This window comes from Danio rerio, chromosome 3 (genome assembly GCF_052040795.2).
Source record: "Danio rerio strain M-AB ecotype USA chromosome 3, GRCz13ab, whole genome shotgun sequence".
Lineage (NCBI taxonomy): Eukaryota > Metazoa > Chordata > Actinopteri > Cypriniformes > Danionidae > Danio > Danio rerio.
The window spans coordinates 22,904,238-22,923,278 of NC_141023.1; the positions used below are offsets into that span (position 1 = coordinate 22,904,238).

The following is a 19,041-nucleotide window of genomic DNA, read 5'->3' on the forward strand; positions in this document are numbered from 1 at the left end:
ACACCCATACACTCTCATTCACACACTCATACACTATACGGACAATTTAGCTTATTCAATTTACCTATAATGTATCTTTGGACTATGGGGAAACCGGAGCACCCAGAGGAAACCCATGCAAACATAGGAAAAACATGCAAACTCCACAGAAATGCCAACTGACCCAGCTGAGGCTCGATCCAGCGACCTTCTTGCTGTTAGGTGATTGTGCTACCCACTGCAATACTGTGCTGCCAACACAAATACAATAAGGCAAAATTCCATTAACAACTTTTATCTACAAATACAGAACAGAACACAAATAATAATCAAATCAATAAGCAATAAATAATACAAACAAATAAAATGTAAACATAAAATAGAAACGCAAACCAAATACATTAATAATAATTCTTTTAATAAAAAAATTATAAACTAAACAGTCTTCTTCCTAGTTTTGATTTTACCAACTTTAAAAATTTACAGTATAACTTTTGTTTTAAGGCTTTTGTATTTATGAATATAACATTTCTCCAAAATTAGAAAATTGTTCAATACAAATTGAATATTAACATCTTCCCCTAATAAACTAAATAAAATATAATTTTTAGTTTTTTCAAGCCTCTCTTGTAAAAAATGTACATTTGAAAATTCATGGATAAAAACAATCGCCAAATTGGTATTCAAATCAGTTTTAATATGGTCCACTTTTTGGTCCTTCACATCGCTTGCATCATAAAGGCTGCATCCAAATACTATTGGAAGCGACAGCCAACAGAGGATTCTGCTTGGTCTTAAAGCTTTTTTCGATGGGTTATTTTGACTATTTATGATGGCATAGGTCAAAATAGGACTAACAGGCTCATATATGGGACGAATTGTGGAGCTTTGTCAGTGAGGAGTGGTTCTTATCGCTCACCTCGCTTTCTCCAGCAACGCTGACGACCAACATTTCTGTGCAAGGTGACATGACACTCATCAGTGAACTGGACGGTAGACCACAGGTCACATGCTCTTGTGCCCAAACATTCACAGCGGAGTCTTGTTGTCAATAGTGTTACCTGCAACGGTCATCTGGCATTCATACCAAAGTGGTAATGCCATTGGTGAATGGTTTGTCTGGAAACCCCAGTACCCCTCACATCACTTAAACAGTCCTGCAGCTGTGTGGCAGTTGAATAACAATGTGTGAGTGCATAGGTCCCTAGATACTGGTCATTGTTGTCACTCTAGGGGCTCCACTCCTGGGTGTGTCATGAACTCTGCCAGTAGTTTTGTGTCTTGATGCAAGTCTGCTGATGACACTTTGAGGCACACTAAGTTTACGAGCAACATCTGATTACCTGGCACCGACCCAAAGACGCACCATGGCCACGCGGCGCTGCTCGTCAGTTAATTGGTGTTGTGTGTTCCTGGCTGTTTGAATGATGAACTTGGAATAACTTACTGACACAACCAGCTGTTTAAACCCACAGAATGTTGAAATTGATGCCACATTGAAAAGGGTTGTCTTCTGGTATTGGCCACAATATAGGGCACACAATGAGACCATTAAATGGACAACACAAAATGATGCGTCTATCATCCTGAAAATTGCGTACCTATCCCAAAAATGTGTAAAGTGAAACAAACACTGTGTATATGACATTCACTGAGTCTCTTATTGCGAGAACTTTTTGCGAGTATTGTAATTTGTGAAAAAAAAAAAATTAAAAGTAAAAGTAGAATTAAAAGTATTTTTCTCCATTGTTTATTGCATAAAAAATTATAGCTTATCAAAATACCTGAAACTACTAGATTGCCTCTAAAAAGAGCAACGAGAAAGCTCTCTGAACTCACTTCACTGGCTCCCAGCTACATCCCATTACAAAACACTTTTTTGTTTTTAATGCAATTATGAAGTCACCAAGACTGCAATATAGTGCAGAGATGTCCTTATCACACACGAGCAGATCATATGCTTGTATTTTAAATCTGGGTTCCCAGTAAATGCAACTCAACAAAAGCTTCATCCGAGCAGAGATTTGAGTTGCATTTGAGAACACAGCCAAAATACAAGAGAGGGTGCTCGCTGCAGAGCCATTTGAGCAGAGCTGAGCTCCAGCGAGGGGGAGCATGAGCTCTCGCTCTGCCTCCTGTAAGCTGTTTTAATGCGTACACCAACCCCACCCCTAACCCTACCCCCAGTAACATCACTCGTAGAAGAAGTGCAAAAAAGGTGGAGCTCAAGCTCAAGCTCCTCCCTCGCTGGAGCTCAGCTCGCCCAAATGGCTCTGCAGCGAGCACCACTTGAAATACAATACAGTTCCTTCTGGGTTTTTTTGCCCAAAATGAAACTTTAATGGTTTGCTGTATATAGCAAGACAGGTAAATTTAAATTGTATAATTCAGCATTTAAAACAGACATGAAAGTACAACACATTTATAATAATATAACTTGTTTTTATTATTCGAAATAATTTCTTCAGCAATAAGTATCTTACACGTCTCCTCTGAACAAAGCTGTATGATACAGCAAGGCTTCTGTAACTGAAACATTTTTTCCTTTATGTGACTGAAAAAACTCAGCATGTACATTTGTAATATTTTGTGGCAGCCTTTTATGTGTTAGAGTTGAAGCTTTGGTTGTAAAAGTGAACAACTGAAGTGTTGCATTCAGCAATGTGGCCATGATCGTTTGCTTGGGAAAGCTTGTTTTTCAGACAAATCGGTTTCTCGTGGATATCACGCAGGAAATTTCAGGGAGATAAAGTTCACCCTTAATTCTGCTTCAGTAGACACAAAGTGCAATCTAGATGAGTAAAAGCAGAGAGATGAGATCTTGAGGCCAGAATTTTGCTTAAGCTCACAGGTCGGCACGAACAGTAGGCAGATTCCTTTTGACAGTTTCATTTGCGGCATCTCCGGCGAGGCGTCCGTTTCTTGGTCACCTCTGGTTGACAGCGGCTGCGTTCATCCAACCAGGGCAAGTCAAAGTCTCTGTTGAAATACAAATGAATAACATACAGTTGAAGTAAGAATTATTCTGCCCCCTTTGAATTTTTAAATATTTCCCAAAGGATGTTTAACAGAGCAAGGACATTTTCACAGTATGTCAGATAATATTTTATCTTCTGGAGAAAAACGTATTTGTTTTATTTCAGCTCGAATAAAAGCAGCTTTTAATTTTTTTTTATCTCTTTTAAAAAGTCAACATTATTAGCCCCTTTAAGCTATATTTTTTCAAAATTCTACAGAACAAACCATCATTATACAATAACTTGCCTAATTCCCCTAACCTGCCTAGTTAGCCTAATTAACCTAGTTAAGCCTTTAAATGTCACTTTAAGCTGTATAGAAGTGTCTTGGAAATATAGAGTAAAATATCATGTACTGTTATCATGGCAAAGATAAAATAAATGAGTTATTAGATAGGTATTAAAACTATTAGTTTAGAAATGTGCTGAAATAATCTTCTCTCCGTTAAACAGAAATTGGGAAAAAAATAAACAGGGGGCCTAATAATTCTGACTGCAATTATGTATAAAACTTATGTTAAAATAAACATTAGAATTACGCAAAATTGACTAAACTTACTGTTGTTTCAGGTTGGGTAAAGGACTTCCAAAAGCCACCACAGGTAGGAAGGGTGTCACCATGATATACTCCACTGACAATAGACACAGAAACAAGCACTTGAAAAGGGGAAGACATACACTTAAATACACATGGCTGGGGAATACATCTACTGACATACCATCTTCAGGTTCTGCATGGAAGGACAGCAGCTCTGGTTCACTCTCCTGAATGACTTTTCTCCTGTTCATTCTCTGCTGCAGGCGCTGAAACGTCCTCTGCTCACGAATGCGCTGAATATCCCACCTAAAAATTGAGATTAGGGGATAAATAAATGTTGCTAATCTACTAGAGGTGACATGGAAACACACACACACACACACACACACACACACACACACACACACACACACACACACACACACACACACACACACACACACAAAAACATCACCTTTTCCTCCTCTTCTCATCCAGTTCAAGCTTTGAATGCCTCTTCAGAAAGACACTATCATCCAGACACTGCACAGAAGTACAAAAAGTACATTTAGACACATCAGTAAGTGTGAAAAAGCAAACACAATTGACACGCACACATGTATAAAATTACACAAATGTATACTTGATTTACATAAAAGATTTTTGCTGCTGCCAGCATTGAAACCAACGTTTGGTATTCGCATAACCCTTTAACTACCCCACCAAAAAAAATATGTTGGGATTGCATTTCTTAACTCCTAATGCCGCTACTTAACACACTCAATGCATTTTTTTCCCCAAAACATCCCATAATTTCTAAAATATCAGCCTCTACCAAATGGTTGATATTTGGGTTTATGGTAAAAGTACTGGAATTAATACATATACTATGAAAAATATGAAAAGATTTTAATCAATATAAAATATTTAAATTAAAAAAAGATAATATAGATAATAAAAAAAAACTCAGAATAAAACATTTGATTACTAAATATTTGAATACCGTTTATCGACTGGAATGTCAGTCCGGATGCTTTTAAATAGGAATGGCTAAGTGAAAATTAAAAATGAGATTAGCGGAGCATAAAAATGCGAAACGTACCCGAAATCCACAATATCCTATGGCGCTACATTTTAAAATCAAGGTCATGGCAATCTGAGTTCATTAAAAATAGTTGGTATTGAACATATCTATAATTCTACAAGAGGAGGAGACAGGATAAAAGATTAAAACAGAGAAAGACTTTTTGGATCTATACATTTAAAGCAAGCAGATTTCCAGGTTTAAATGGTGAATTAGTCTTTTCTTATATATGCTTTACAGATTATCATCATATATTGTAGAATATGAATGTGTTTGTATGGTCTTATGTGTACATATATATGTATTATGTATGTGCACATGTATATGCGTGTTCATATGGAAGTTTGTACATGCTATGATTAAGCATATTTATCTGTACATTCCTGTTTATTAGTTCAATTTATATATTTTTTCATATTTGCAAGTGTATGTCTATGTATGTTTATATGTCCCCATCTATGCCGAATTTAGGTTACCCCTGCCTGCTTTTTGTTTTTTGTTTTTTTGGACTAAATTTTTAAAAAAATATGTATGTTTCAGATTCTCATTTAATGTTTTTATATATATATATATATATATATATATATATATATATATATATATATATATATAAAATAAAACCAAAATCAAGTGTAGCAGAGCAACAGGAAGTTTTTTTTTTTGTAAACAAACAATTCTTTGTGTGTAATCCATTATCTAAAACAGTCATCCTTTAAATGGCGTTAACAGTCATTACTCAAAACAGTAAAAACATGGTCAACTATTTGGTAGAGGGGTAGTCAAAGGGATAAGTGACCAAATTTTTGGCTATAGCAGTCCAGCCAGGTATGTTAACTATGTGGAGCTCCCAACAGAGTTTTGGTGAAAAGAGGAGAGTTGAGGTGCTCATTTTATTCTGTTAACTCTTGAAACATTACAATGAATTGCTGTCTTGGACACAGATGACCTAACGAGATGCACACCAACAATTTGTCCTCTTTTGAACTTTGATGTGTCTCATAATGTTGTGTCCATTGCAATATTTTAAGCAAAACTGTGCAATTGCTCTGCTAAATAACCTTCATGTTCTGCTCTGGTGGAATTTTGGTGGAATGTGCAATCAATAAAGACCACCAGGCTGGTCAAATTTAGCCATGAAACCTTCAACACTCATTGGTCCAACCCCTGTATACACATATACATACACACTTCACGACAAATAAGATTCATTTAATTTCATCTCTTTCCATCATAGAATGCAGAACTGCATCTTGGTGGAGCCTGCAAATCTTACCTCAAGGATGTCTGATGCCTCTTTCTGCCCCAAAGGCTCTAAGATACTCTCCCGCCAGGAAGGAACTGTGCAGCGAGTAATGATAAATGTGAGCATTTTACTTGAGTCAGCATATAGGTGAAATAATTCGCCATTTACATAAACTTCACACAACCTTCGACTGTGTTCTCATGCACAGTTGAGGGGTCTCGCTGCGGTGATGGTGGTGTCTGCCAATGGGAAAGGTACATCTCTGTTGTTGTGAGATATGGCACCTCCTTTGAATGACACTGCATGTCTTCCTTCAGAGCTGGGCTCTCCTGTTGTGATGTTGGTGGTGACCTTGGCTGCCCACGTCGTGACCTACCTGTCGGTGAGTCCTGAAGTAGGAACTTCCTTTTACAGGAGGAAAAAAAAATCAGACTGCATTTATATTTATAAAATAAATGTTCATCAGTTGATTTCAGCTAAAGTTAAAGTTGACACAAAATAAATGATTCTGCCATTTACTCACCCTCATGTAAAAGAAAATATTTTGAGAAATATCTCAGTGGAGTTTTTTGTCCACACAATGGAAGTGAATGTTAACCAAAACTGTTTGGCTAGCAATATTCCTTAAAATATCGCCTTTTGTGCTCTGCAGAATGAAAGAAAGTCATACAAGTTTGAAATAACACAAGGGTGAGTAAATGATCATAGAATTAACATTTTAATTGTAAATACTGCAAAGAAAAAATAGATACCCTTTGGAGCCTTTTACTCCTCTTCCGCGTTGTGTTTGCTTTGGGGTTTGAACTCGTCCCCCAGAATGTTGAACATCATCAGAGGTAGTGGTCTCTGCCTCTGGCTCCTTATGACGAGTTGTCTGAGAAGGACGGGACACTACTCCATCCTTTTTCACCATCTGTAGTCGGTGCTCCATGCGTTCAATTCGTGCCATTAGCTACAAACAGGTTAGGAAAGTTAATAAGTATTGGGTTTAATTTAACAAGAAATAATTTACAAAATGAGAAAAGTGGAAAACTGTGAATGCATCCACTTTGACATTTATAAATGAGCTCATTATTACATTTTATTAAAAAAAAAAAATGTGAAAAAACTATTAGTATACCATCTCTTTTTCAGCTTTCAGGTCTTCAATTTCTTTGTTCTTGTTGTGCAAATGTTTCTGCTGCTGTTCAATCAATTCCAGTTGAAGCAGCAGGATCTGTCGGATACAGCTGGTTTGTGGGTCCACAAGGCCTGACCCCTTCCTCACATTCCAATGCTTCCCACTGGGACTGTCCTCTGGTGAGGAGTCCCCTACCATTGCCCCCACTTGCTCTCCTTCTCTCTGCTGATTGTTGTCATTTGATACCATTGGATCCATATTCACCAAGTGGTTGTGATTTGTCTGACAAAACAGTGATCTGCTCTTAACCGGGGAACCTTCGGCCCCCATCTGCTTGGTTGACGGGAGTATCAAGGCCCCCGATGGCTCCCAGTTCTTGTGACCGAGGCCCCCTGCTGACGATTGGTCAGGACAACTCAACACTTTCCGACAGCTGATCTTTGCTTTGCTTTGTACCTGATGCTTTTGAATTATACTAATGCAGATAGAGCAGAGCACATAGGTAGCAAAGTCACAGGTTTCCTTTTTTAGGCTAGCCAAATATTCATTGATTTCTGCTGGCTTCTTAATAAGGCTGGTGTCCAGTCGGTGTCCTCCACTCTTGAAAACAATGGATCGCAATGTCATCGCAACTTGCTACAGCTAGAGAGGTTCTACCAACAGGCTGAATGTGAGTCTTTGAGGCTCCTTTTCTACAGCCATTCTGGGGAAAATAAAATGACATTTTATTCCATGCATTTCTTTTTTTTGCAATGAGATCTTAAATTTGCTCAAAAAACAAGTTGCAACGTTTATGGGTAGAAATACAACAATTTATACATGACTAAAGTAACTTATTGATTGTGTTCTGAACACATGAGAGCACATAAGCGAATATAGAGGTAAGTTAGAAACATAACTTAATACTAAGCTGAGTTACTGTAACATCTCCTGTATTGGTCTCTGTGTTTGGTAAAGACAGCGTCCTACCACTGCTTTTTAAGTTACAGTAAAACATGACATGCACGAACTAATTTGAGCACAGTGTCCACCATTTTAGATCTACAGCAAAAACTATTACAATCATTTTAGCAGTTTCCTTAGTCTGCTTTTGAGGAACGCTGACGCCATTTTAAGTCACGCAGTTTCATATTTTAATTCAGAAGGAATAATTTCGCAACACCCGACCAACTCGTAACTCATCAATTTGCATACATAGCCTATTATATACATTTTCTGAACCCCATCCAAACTCACCTATTGCCTTTCTTGGGGCTCAGTTTCCGATTTAGTTTGAAAGTGCGCACATAGCGCACATGCGCGGTGCGTTTGTAATCTGATTGGATGCGTCCAGAACAACATTTCGTGATGCACGCGTCGGCCATGCATTATGACGTCATGCAGATGTGCGTTCAATTATTTTTCAGTCTATGGTTAAATTATTGGATGCATGCTTTCAAAAGCATTGCAAGATTGCAGTTGAAATGAGCAGGCATAAACTGAGAATTTAATTCACAGACAAATGCAACGTTTATTTATCTTGTAATAACTTTTAAGCTTCGTAAAGTAGTTCATACAGTCTTAAAATACATGAGTCAACGGTAAAAAAAAATATACAGTACATGATTAAACACTGATGCCTTTGGTGGCTGATTTACTGCCACTGTTATGTTAGAGTTCGGACAACTGTCGTGTCATTATAGAGAAAATGTGCAAAATGTTTCTTCTTGTAAAACTATTGAACACTTATGAAGTGTATTATGAAACATACCGACACATTTCAAAACTGAAATACACAGTGGTGAACAACATATAAGTCAGTTTTTTTACTTGAATGCCAACACATCTTTGCTAAATACTGGTATTTTTTTCAGTTCAGAGTGTGTAAAAACACAGCAATGCAAATTGTGACTGGTCTGAAAAAGTGAACAGACCATTTGGTGTCACTTCTGCTGTCACAGCTGAGATTGTTCTGTTGTTTGATCAGTTGCTAAAGGGGAAAAAAGAATAATCAAATAAATATACATATGTAATTCATAGGAAATGCATTAAACAGATCTGAACAGATAGCAAGACAAACCTGAAGTAGGTGTATATGTGACCTGTAGAGGCAGAAAAACAATTAGGAATCTTAGGCTGCAGTGTTTATACCTTATAAATATCAGTTTATCGGTGAAACAGTGAAAGTGTTTGTGTACCTGCTCAGGCTGTTTATATTTCTTGCGCCACATAAGAAATCCAGCAAGAACTCCAAACACACACAGCAAAAGTAGCACAGAGGGAAAGATAATAACTGGATCGAGACCAGGTTCTGCTCAAACCAATGAATAGATTACAATTCATATACATGTATATTTATATGTGTACAAATAAGCTTGTCTGTTTGATATGAGATACCTATACTGATGTCAAGTTTGTTGTCCAAGCTGAGGTGATTGACAGTGCATGTGTATGTGCGTCTTTCTCTTTGCTCTTCAGCGCTGAGTTCCACACTCTTCCTCATCTGGTATGTTCCATCAGCATTTGGCAACAGTTCTCCACCCATGACCCTTTCCTCATTGACTGGCTGGCCATCTTGAAGCAGAGTCAGATTAATGTGACGTGGGTAGAAACCAGTTGCGAGGCAGGTCATCTGAATTTTTCCAGTCTTACTACAGGTGCGTTGAATCACCCTCACTCTAGGCTTTACTGGAAGGAAAAGTGAACGCCTTAAGTGATAAACATCATCAATGTTTTCCAAACCAGCAAGAAACTTAAACCAGTAGCTACCTCTTGCCATCACACGCTTCTTCTCCTTCTTTAGATATTTCCGAAGCTGGTTAATGCACAAAGGGCGGTAAAAGTGTGCATACAGCCATGCATCGTACTCCAGCTGTGCCCTACTCTTAATGACAGGCCATTTCCAGTGAGTTTGTTGGTCTCCCTGAATGTCATAGCGTCTTTCAAAACCACTCTCACCATTGAAGGCCTCTAGTGTCATCATTTGGCCGGGCTCATTTTGAAGAAGTTCACATCCAACCAGCCTCTGCTGCACATGTAGACCTTGAGAAGAAATAGAGCCTCAGATACACATATGAAAAGAAATCAGCAACCCTAGAACATTAATACAAAGCAGAACTAGCTTTGCTGACAACTTATAAATACTTAAACTCTCACAACAGTTCACTAAAACAATGTACAATTCAAATGTTAGGGTCGGTAGAGTTTTAATTATTTTAAAGAAGTATCTTATGCTTGAGAAAGCTGCATAATATTGCTATGATGTGAAATATATTTTCCATTTTAATGCTTTATAATGTAATTCAGTGACAGCTCTTCAAGCTTTTAAGAACTTGACATCTAGCTCTCTGCAACTTTCACATGGTCGCCCACTGAAGCTAAGCAGGGCTGTGTCAGTACCTGGATGGGAGGCCACATGGGAAAGCTAGGTTGCTGCAATAAGTGGTGTTAGTGAGACCAGCAGAGAGCGCTCAACCTGCACTGTGTGTGGGTACTAACGCCCCTGTAAATTGAAAGGGACTCTGTACTTCTCTGTGTGCATTGTCTTTCAGATCGGATGTTAAACCAAAGTCATTGAAAATCCCAGGATGTCCTTCGATAAAGAGTAGGGGTTTAATCCCTACCAAATTTGCCCACTGGCCTCCTAACCATTCCCATGTTATAATTGGTTTAATCACTCTGTCTCCTCTCCTCCGATCAGCTGGTGTGTGGTCTGATGCAATATGGCTGCCGTCACATCATCCAGGTGGATGCTGCACACTTGTGGTGGATAGTCTAGATCGGATACCCAGCCAACCAGAAGTGTCATGCACACCAATATAGCAGCATTTTTTATGACGCTGTATAACAATAATTAATATTTTTACAGTATGTGATGGTTGGGTTTAGGGTTGGGGCAGGCATTTAAAAAAACTATTTAGTGGGTTATTTAATTAGCATAATTAATAGTGGTTACAATTACTGCTTTTACAGTACTGTTACGGTTGGGTTTAGGGTAGGGTTAGACATAAATAAAATATAATAAATGGAAAAAATAATATAAATAACTTAACTTCCGACCACAACCATATCCGATCTAGCAACATCATACTGACCTCAAACGTTTGAATGCCACTGTGTAGGTTACTTTATGTACAACATTATAATTACATTACTGAATAATTACCTCTTGTATGGTTTAAGTAATCGATTAAGTAGTACGCTTTGGTTTTCATGCCTTCATGTATGCCTTTACAGACTGTTGATATAGTGATTTGCTCGGTTATATTAACAGATTCTTGCACCGTCGACGGGACAAAACTTCTGTCATCTGCGTTATAGTGGCCGATCACAATATCATCCAGCATTACAACTGCACTGAACTCTGGGAATTGGACTGAGATGTCTCCTGTCAAAAATGTAGCGAAGACCCAGAGCGAATGTGACCCTGTGAGAAAGTAAGTAAAGAGCATGCAATTAATAATGATTTTACTTTATCTAAAAAGAAATAAAAAGCGAAATAGAAATAGTGCTGTGAAACTTACCTGACTGAGAAAACACTGAGGCTGACAGTATGCACACTGCAAGGACTAAATACATCATGCCTTTTACGAGATAGCTATTAAAAAAGGTTAACAATTTCTCGATTCCAGCATTAAAACTAATCTATAGTATCAGTTTAGGCATAACACTAATCTTGTTTATGCTTGCCATGCAGTTATTCAGTACCGTGGTGTTACACTTCCGCTTTCTGTTCTGTATGAAGTTGTACTGTAGTTCATTCAGTAAGTTTGGTTTTAACACGCGTGTCCACTAGAGGACGCGAACACACCGAGGCAAAACTTAATGTAAAACCTTCACAGAGTTTTCGCCCACAAAAATTGATATCAAGTTAGAATGCTGTTTTTGTGAAAGCTTTAATGAAACTATTTCTTATTTATTTTGGTCTTGACAATATACTCAACATTTTTTAATTTAATGTTGAAGCTTTTATTGCGTCTAAAATTTTAAAGTCATTTTCCTTCTCTTATAAACAGGTGATTTTGGGTTATTGTTAAGGAAAGCTCTTTAAAAGATGCAGATTTTATTATAAACTTTATTTTATCATTATGTACATTTTACATACAAAAGTTTGCCAAAAGCAAACCTCTCCTTATGGTGCTAGAAAAAGAGATTTTTTAAGACTTTTTAAGTCTGAAAGCAAATAAAACAGTTAATATGTGCTTCTCCTTTAACATTTTTGCATAAAAATGTTTGTAAATGTGCATTTCCTGTAGTAAAGTGCATTTTTAGATCTAAAATGGGAAAAATGTGTGTAATATATTTATATGTAATTTGATAATTATGTGCCCTCTCCTCTGTTCTTTTTTTTATTTTATTTTTAAAAATTATTTACCTTCTTTTTTCCTTTAACCCTTTTTGTAAAGGAACGTGAAGAGATTTTGTTGTATAATAAAACGATACTTGCTTCTTGTTAATAAAGCAAAAAATAAAAATAAAAATTGAAACCTTGGAAGGTATATTAAAATATTTGTACAATGTAGTTTGATTTAGAGGGATTCATGCACAAACTAATTGTCCATCACTGCTCACATATTAAAAGATCCAGAACCAGTGATCCCAATAAACCGTTCTTTTTAGCAGGGGCGGATTTAACCAATTACAGAGGTAAGCAGCAGCTAAGAGCCACAGGAAATATGGGGGTCCCAAATAAGTAAGTAGAAGATTCTAAAAAATAATAACAGTTTTCTATCATGTTTTCTATGGTAAAGTTCTAACAAATAACATTATGTAATTATTACATCTGTGCAATAGTGTCACCCTGCCTGAGTCATGGATCAGTCAAATCAGGTTTACTTTTAAAAACAAAATCCCCCCAAATCACGAAATCCACCCCTGCCTTTTAGTATCGTTGAAAACAAAAATATAGAGAGCTGTAATTATCCTTTTTCACCACTAGATATCGCACTTTTGCAATGCTATTCTCATTTACACAACTACATAAAACAACATGCATGGTTCCCAGCAGGACTCTTTGAGCTAGATTATGACTTATTATTTGTAAAATATTGTGTACATCCGTAAATTAATCATTGTAGGACATTGTTAATGTTTTACTTCTCATATAAATATGGGGGTCATATAAATAAAGGTCATATAAGTATGGGAGTGGATGAGATTTCAACAACAGCAGCTATGCCACATCTCGATAGGACTTATCAATTTTATAATGCCGTATCATCCAAAACATGCAAGTTCAAGGCCATTTATGTCCATGTGATAGACTAACTGAGACAGATCTATCATTACTATGCAATTCTGAATTTCATGTACAACGGTTAAAAAAAAAACAGTTCTCATCTCTCTCATCTTTCTCATATCTTTAGCACTGCAAGCCCTTGTTATAGATTCAAATTTCATGTCCTTCAGTACTTGAACAATTTTGTTTTTGTTTGTAATAAATAATTTATTTTTGTTCTATTGCTTCAGATGCCTTTCCAGTATCTCTAACTTACAATGCTGGGTTTGTTGGCTATAACAAAATCCCCTGGGATCTGTGAACTGCTTTGTGAAGACACTTGAGTCACTTCAGTGTGAAGAGGAGAGGTACATAACTATTATTAAGATAGCCAGACCAAATGTAGAACAAGAGACAACAATTATTGACCAGGTTTACTTTAAACTTAATTTGAGTTCATTGGCTGCATGCATCAACACTTTCAGTGTGCAGTATTCATTTTTTTTAATAATTCAGCGGCAAATTGAGTAAGTCAATTGTTCCTAACTTTTTTCTATGGGTCTGATTAAAGCTTGATTCCAATTGGCAGATTGTACAGATTAGTCCAATACACCTAATAATTTCAGTTATTTCACACCTTTAGGTCAAATTATTAAAACAAAATGCTCAGGGTGAGATGTTTAAGTAAGTTTCTAATTATTCAAAGGCTGTTCAGCATGTTATTAGGCCCACAGTAATCCACAGATTTAGCCCATCATTGGGTCTTTTTATTTACTAATGACAACATATGTAAACATATTTTTTTTATACTGAGTTTTTTTTTACTTAATTTTTTTTATGGCAATTGTGATCACAACTGATTTGTAGTTAATCTTTAAATGTTAATTGTGTGTCTGAGTATTACTGCAAGTTGTTGGTGATAATGTTTTAGCTGTAAGGTGAGCAAACTCATGACTACAAGACTACCAAAATAGTGTTCCAGGCCCGTAACCAGCCTATTGAAAGAGTTGGTTCTTTGTTCTCAAAAAGTGGAGCTTTGTGCAGTTGTTCTCCTTAATTTGTATTAAATTATGAGGTGCAAATACTACATTTAAGTCACATTTTAAGCACTAGTCTTTTCTGCATTAGCTTGTCGGATGGTGATCATATCCACACTTTTTGATGCAACAAAAATATTTCCAACAATTTTGTCAAAGTGCTTACCATAGTATTTTACCACAACATGTTTATTTAGAAATGTGCATTTAAACTGCAAGTTATTACAGTTTTATAAATGATGTTATGAGATGTTGAGTTATTGAGAAGTATGAAAAATACTTTTTTAATGCAAATTTATTATCATGCATCATTAAAAAAACAATTAGGAATCTGTTAAAACTTATTAAAAACCAACTAAAAAACATTTAAAACTGTACCCTGTAGGTAAACAACAAACTGGCCAGCTCATTTCCTCAGTCAGAATTTTATAAATTTGAATAATTAAAAATTAACTGTATCTTAAAGCCTTCTTCTATCAGTATTTTTACAGTTTATGATGGCATTCTGTCAAAAATGGGACAAATGCGCTCATACAGGGGCCAAATTCAGGACTTTGTCAGTGTGGGGTGGGTTTGTCGAACCACCTGAACCCCCTTGCTACTGGCCTGACTGATCAAATGATGAGGCCGATGCATAAGCTATTTGTGCAGTGCACATTGTATTTAACTTTGTAAAACAAAGACACACAAGTTCCATTGAAAAGTCAGCATAATGAAAAGCTTTCAAATCCTTTTGTAACTCTCATTTCATAATGTTGCAACTCACACAGGTGGAAACAATAATGTTACATCTTAACTTACATTGTAACATTTTACTCTTCCAGTTTGAAACAGTTTGTGTGCTGCAAAGACTGCATCTAGACCATTTCAATATGGCAAAATCATTGGTCCATGAACAATTCCTGCTTGTCTTAAAACTTTTTCAGAACTGTAACAAGAGGCGATACAGTCATTTTGTTAACAAAATGTCATTTAAAAAAAAAGTATTACCATGGGAAGCTTTCTTGATTCTCATAAGCTTTGGAGATAAAAAAATCTAAAACAAAAAATACACAAGGACCATTGTTATTGCTTACTTTCCTCAAAATGGTCTATACAGCAGACACTTCTAACTTTAAATCACATTTTGAACGCATTGGCTAAAAAGATCTCGAGGACATAAACAGAAATACACACAAAGAAAGTTGCAACACTCCCCGGTGTCCCTAACTAAAACGTGTCTGTCTGAATGAGTCCACGTTTAAATAGAGCAACAACCCAATTACAGTGCTTTTGTTTCCCTCAGACCGCTGGGGTGTTTACATTAGAGGATGACCGAGACTACCCGCTTTCCACGAAAATAGAGCGCCGGGTCGACGCCCACTTTAGTGCTCCACTTCAGAGCTGAAGTCGTAACAGCACGTGGACGAGCCTGGTGACCGCGCGCATCCGCAGCAGTACATTCTGCGATGACACACCCCTATCACGCTCCTGTGCGTGCGGCGCTGTCCTGAGTGCGGGAACACTCACATGGCGCACGGGGACCCAGCGACTGCAGAGAACAGCACAACAAGGAAGCATGACTCTCGGTGCCGCATCCACAGCTTTCCGACATCGTTTATTAGGCGATTATATTTGCTTTGAAGACTGAACGGTTCCGCGAGAGCATTCCCATCGCAAAGCTTAGACGCTTGAATTAAGCAGCATGCATCACAGAAGACTATCACAATGCTATAGGTCGTTTTTTAAGAGAATAAATGTGTTTATATTGCTAAATCAACGAGGTGCGTTGATTACAGAACTCAGCCCTATAATGATCCTCGTGAGAAAAGGATTAACTCGACCACCAGATCGCCCGAAGTGAACTGATTATTTAAGAAAATGTGATTAAAGCAGCGGCAGCGAGAATGAAAGAAGGAGCGCCCCGTTGCTTATTGAGTCACGCGGACAGTAGGTTAGCAGGCGGCTCAGGTGACCTAGATTCATAATGTTGCGGAAGTTTAGTCTTCACATTTGAAAACTTTTTTTTATTTCAATTACATGGCCTTTTCTCGATTTCTACTGCTTGTTTGCCGTGGATGTCCATTTTTTAGATTCACATGAATCGTTCAGGGCGTGATCTGGGATTCATCTCCAATTATTACTAGTTTTTTTAAATATATAATATTTTTATTATTTCAGATCTTGCATATAATACTGACACTATGCCTGTTATACTTTGCTATATTGCCGAGTCCTGTTAGGAGCACTCAAGCAGCCCCATGGTCACCACTTCTCATGAACCCTATCGCTATCGAGCGTCTGTTTGAAAACACTCACTCTTTTTTGTTTACTTAAACGTTGAAACGTTAATAAATCCCGGTAAAAAAGACTAATATTAGCTCTGAATGAATAATTCGTGTAGCTAGCATGTTAGCAAAGACCAGCCTGCTATAACGTCGGAGTAAAATCAGAATAATGATGTGCCTCAATGTTTTACCAAGACCTTTCGATGGTCTTGGCTGTCCTGTCGCCTTTGGTGTTACCAGATGGAGAAAACCCGCAATGATGAGAGGCTAATGAGTGCTCACCATGCAAAGACTTCCTCACGTTGTCGAGCATGGGCGCTGTTGCGCCAGACAACACAGAGGACAAATAACACAGGCATAGATCAGAACTGTTCAGATACATAGAGCTGCTACTGCTATGAGTCAGATGCTGATTATCGTGCTGCACGCTGTAAATTCATTATTAATCGTCGTTACTAAAAATAAGCTCGGCAGAAAAGGTGTGGTGCAACAAGGGGAGTTCAGATAATTAAGGTTAAATGACTGAAATTATTTACAATTGAGATGACAAATCTTTTACAGTTAAGCATAGTGAAAATTAGGGAAGGTGCACTATTCAACACCACAAGATTTTGAAAATTGTAGGTAGCCTATTGTTCTTATATTGTTAGACCACCAATCATAAAAAGAAAGACCATCCAGCATTATTTAGTATTTTTATTTATTTAGTTAATGGTTATTGTAAGAACTGTTCACTAAAATGTGCAAGTTGGCAACTGAAATGTTTACTTTGTGCTCAGCATATACGAGTACACCCCTCAAAGATCTCTATTAAATTATTATTTTCTACAGGAAGTTTTACAGTATTATATTTGTGCATACACATTAGATTGTTCAGTTTTGAAGTCAAATCTGGAGTTTATCTAACAAAATAACTTGCAATAACTATCCAAACATTTGTAGCTCAAATTTATATTTTATGAAAAATATTTAAAAACAAAAACAAATTTTAAAACAGGAGAAGTCAAAGGAAAAAATATAATAAATATTTATTAATCTTATTATATAATAATATCATATTATAAATAATATATAGAAAATTTGTTGATTTTTTTTGCAATACTTTGCATGAATTTAAATGTATTGTCTTTCTATTTGTAAAGATGTTTAGTGACTAAAAATATGATTTTAATAAATATATCTGTTTAACAAATCAGATTTTTCAAATGCACCAAAATTTATTTCCAATATTCACTGAGAATTTTTTAAAATGGATATTATATATAAGCACTGTATATGTTAGCATTGGAAACACTTTGACTGAAGACCTCAAATGTACTGGTGGATTAACCAATTAAATATTTTGGTAGTCAACACTATTAGAGACTGGTGTTTATTTGTGAGGTACTTGACGTCAAGTGGTTGCGCTTGGTGAGCTCACGGCATTAACTGCTGCTATTTTTATCTCAACACAACTTGAACTACAAAGAACTATGCCACATTGCGTGCCTTTAGGCTCTTTGCAAATAAGCTTGAACCTTCTTCTTCAGTGACTGTGCCATCATGAAAAGCAATCACATCCTGCCAGGATGCGGTCTATCTATTTTGCTTTTGCAATTTCTCCGTGCAGAATTAACTCAATAGCAGGAAGAGTTTAGACTCCTAGTGGGGGAAAATCAATAGTAAGGCACTTGGTTTAAGCCTAAGCTTATGCCCGCCGCTACCTGTGAACTATTTCAGTATCTGTGATAGAGGTCTTCTCTGGTCTTAAAATAGAACAGAATCAATGGCTTTGATTAGTGTTAGCAGTCTGCAATCCTGAAGTCAGTCTGGAAAAATCAGTGTCCTGCAGAATGATTTGGCTGCTTGTCAATTTCTTTTACGTATTTAACATTTGTTTACAATTTTTCTCAGTAGTTCTGGTACATTTACCAGATTAAATTCTCAAAACTACCTGTTTATTCTTCAGATTATAGTCAGTCGTGCACATCAAAGAAACAGTTTTTAGTTTCTTCTAACAAGTTGCAAATGCTTTGGTTCATCCATGCAAAGATGTACGACTGTTAATCAAATTGCTAATCAAAATGTATTCTTATGGTCTCTGTTGAATAGTCTCCCCTTCCCCCTCACAATATTTAGGCATTGCGTTATAGCATAAATCTTTAAATGTGAAATGCTTGAACAAGTTGTCGTAATACTGTCATACTGAATTTTTCAATACATTTACATTAGACATTTAAATTTGTCCTGAATTGTTCAATTGCTTCCAGATTAATCTTGACTTTCTCTAACAAAGGTGCATCTCAAAGCAGATTATCCTATGTTCACAGTTTCCTTCTTGTTTTTTGCTTATTTTTCTTTGCTATGCAGTAGGGCTGCACCATATTGGAATAATGTGACATTGCAATATTTTATTTTGCTGCGATGTATATTGTGATATGGATACAATTTCACCAGATCTATTTGGAAAGAATTCAATAATTTGGACTGCTGGTACAGTTCATTCCGCTGTGTTGACTCCTGATAGATAAGGGACTAAAGGAAAATAAATGAATGGTTGGGATTATTGAGGAAGATTATTCTGGATTTTTATAGGGAAGAT

The 19,041-nt window shown here is 36.7% G+C and overlaps 2 protein-coding genes and 1 long non-coding RNA gene across 8 annotated transcripts in view; 1 reads left to right on the forward strand and 2 right to left on the reverse strand.

The window, feature by feature from the left end:
* The window catches only part of LOC141381189 (uncharacterized), a 54,144-nt gene extending 48,186 nt beyond the window's left edge, over nucleotides 1-5,958 (forward strand). The window contains exon 3 of the long non-coding RNA XR_015480760.1: nucleotides 5,832-5,958. This is a non-coding gene — a long non-coding RNA (uncharacterized LOC141381189). The remainder of the gene's footprint in view (nucleotides 1-5,831) is intronic.
* Nucleotides 2,401-8,254, reverse strand: msl1a (MSL complex subunit 1a). Of its 4 annotated transcripts, XR_015479333.1 has the most exons (10): nucleotides 8,197-8,244; nucleotides 6,961-7,663; nucleotides 6,593-6,792; nucleotides 6,364-6,486; nucleotides 6,025-6,245; nucleotides 5,871-5,935; nucleotides 3,989-4,056; nucleotides 3,716-3,840; nucleotides 3,556-3,628; nucleotides 2,401-2,958 (listed from the first exon to the last, which is right to left on the reverse strand). XR_015479333.1 is itself a non-coding variant. In NM_001114468.1 (9 exon segments), coding segments are annotated over 8 exon segments (1,470 nt in total). In that variant the 5' UTR covers nucleotides 7,588-7,663; nucleotides 8,197-8,254; the 3' UTR covers nucleotides 2,401-2,867.
* A 191-nt stretch (nucleotides 8,255-8,445) lies between these two features.
* mhc1lca (major histocompatibility complex class I LCA) lies at nucleotides 8,446-11,679 on the reverse strand. 3 transcript variants are annotated; one of them, XM_087244332.1, is made up of 7 exons: nucleotides 11,463-11,679; nucleotides 11,105-11,365; nucleotides 9,709-9,981; nucleotides 9,337-9,627; nucleotides 9,138-9,250; nucleotides 9,020-9,041; nucleotides 8,446-8,929 (listed from the first exon to the last, which is right to left on the reverse strand). In XM_087244332.1, exons 1-7 carry the CDS (start codon nucleotides 11,518-11,520, stop codon nucleotides 8,895-8,897), a joined length of 1,053 nt encoding a protein of 350 aa, XP_087100458.1. In that variant the 5' UTR covers nucleotides 11,521-11,679; the 3' UTR covers nucleotides 8,446-8,894. The 3 variants fall into 3 exon arrangements, with proteins under 3 accessions (XP_087100458.1, XP_087100459.1, XP_087100457.1); XM_087244333.1 differs by lacking the exon at nucleotides 9,020-9,041 and having other exon boundaries at nucleotides 9,119-9,250; XM_087244331.1 differs by lacking the exon at nucleotides 9,020-9,041 and having other exon boundaries at nucleotides 9,119-9,250; nucleotides 9,709-9,999.
* Between the last annotated feature and the right edge of the window lie 7,362 nt (nucleotides 11,680-19,041).

Excerpts from the sequence above, each read along its gene's own strand:
- msl1a (XM_087241795.1), bottom strand. The coding sequence starts at position 7,587 with ATGACATTGCGATCCATTGTTTTCAAGAGTGGAGGACACCGACTGGAC. Across the intron at positions 4,057-5,870 it reads AGGCATCAGACATCCTTGAG|TGTCTGGATGATAGTGTCTT; the intron begins GTAAGATTTGCA and ends ACTTCTGTGCAG. Across the intron at positions 2,959-3,555 it reads TTACCCAACCTGAAACAACA|AGACTTTGACTTGCCCTGGT; the intron begins GTAAGTTTAGTC and ends GTATTTCAACAG.
- mhc1lca (XM_087244331.1), bottom strand. The coding sequence starts at position 11,520 with ATGATGTATTTAGTCCTTGCAGTGTGCATACTGTCAGCCTCAGTGTTT. Across the intron at positions 10,000-11,104 it reads TTACTTAAACCATACAAGAG|GCTCTATTTCTTCTCAAGGT; the intron begins GTAATTATTCAG and ends TGTGTATCTGAG. Across the intron at positions 9,628-9,708 it reads GAAGCGTGTGATGGCAAGAG|TAAAGCCTAGAGTGAGGGTG; the intron begins GTAGCTACTGGT and ends TTTTCCTTCCAG.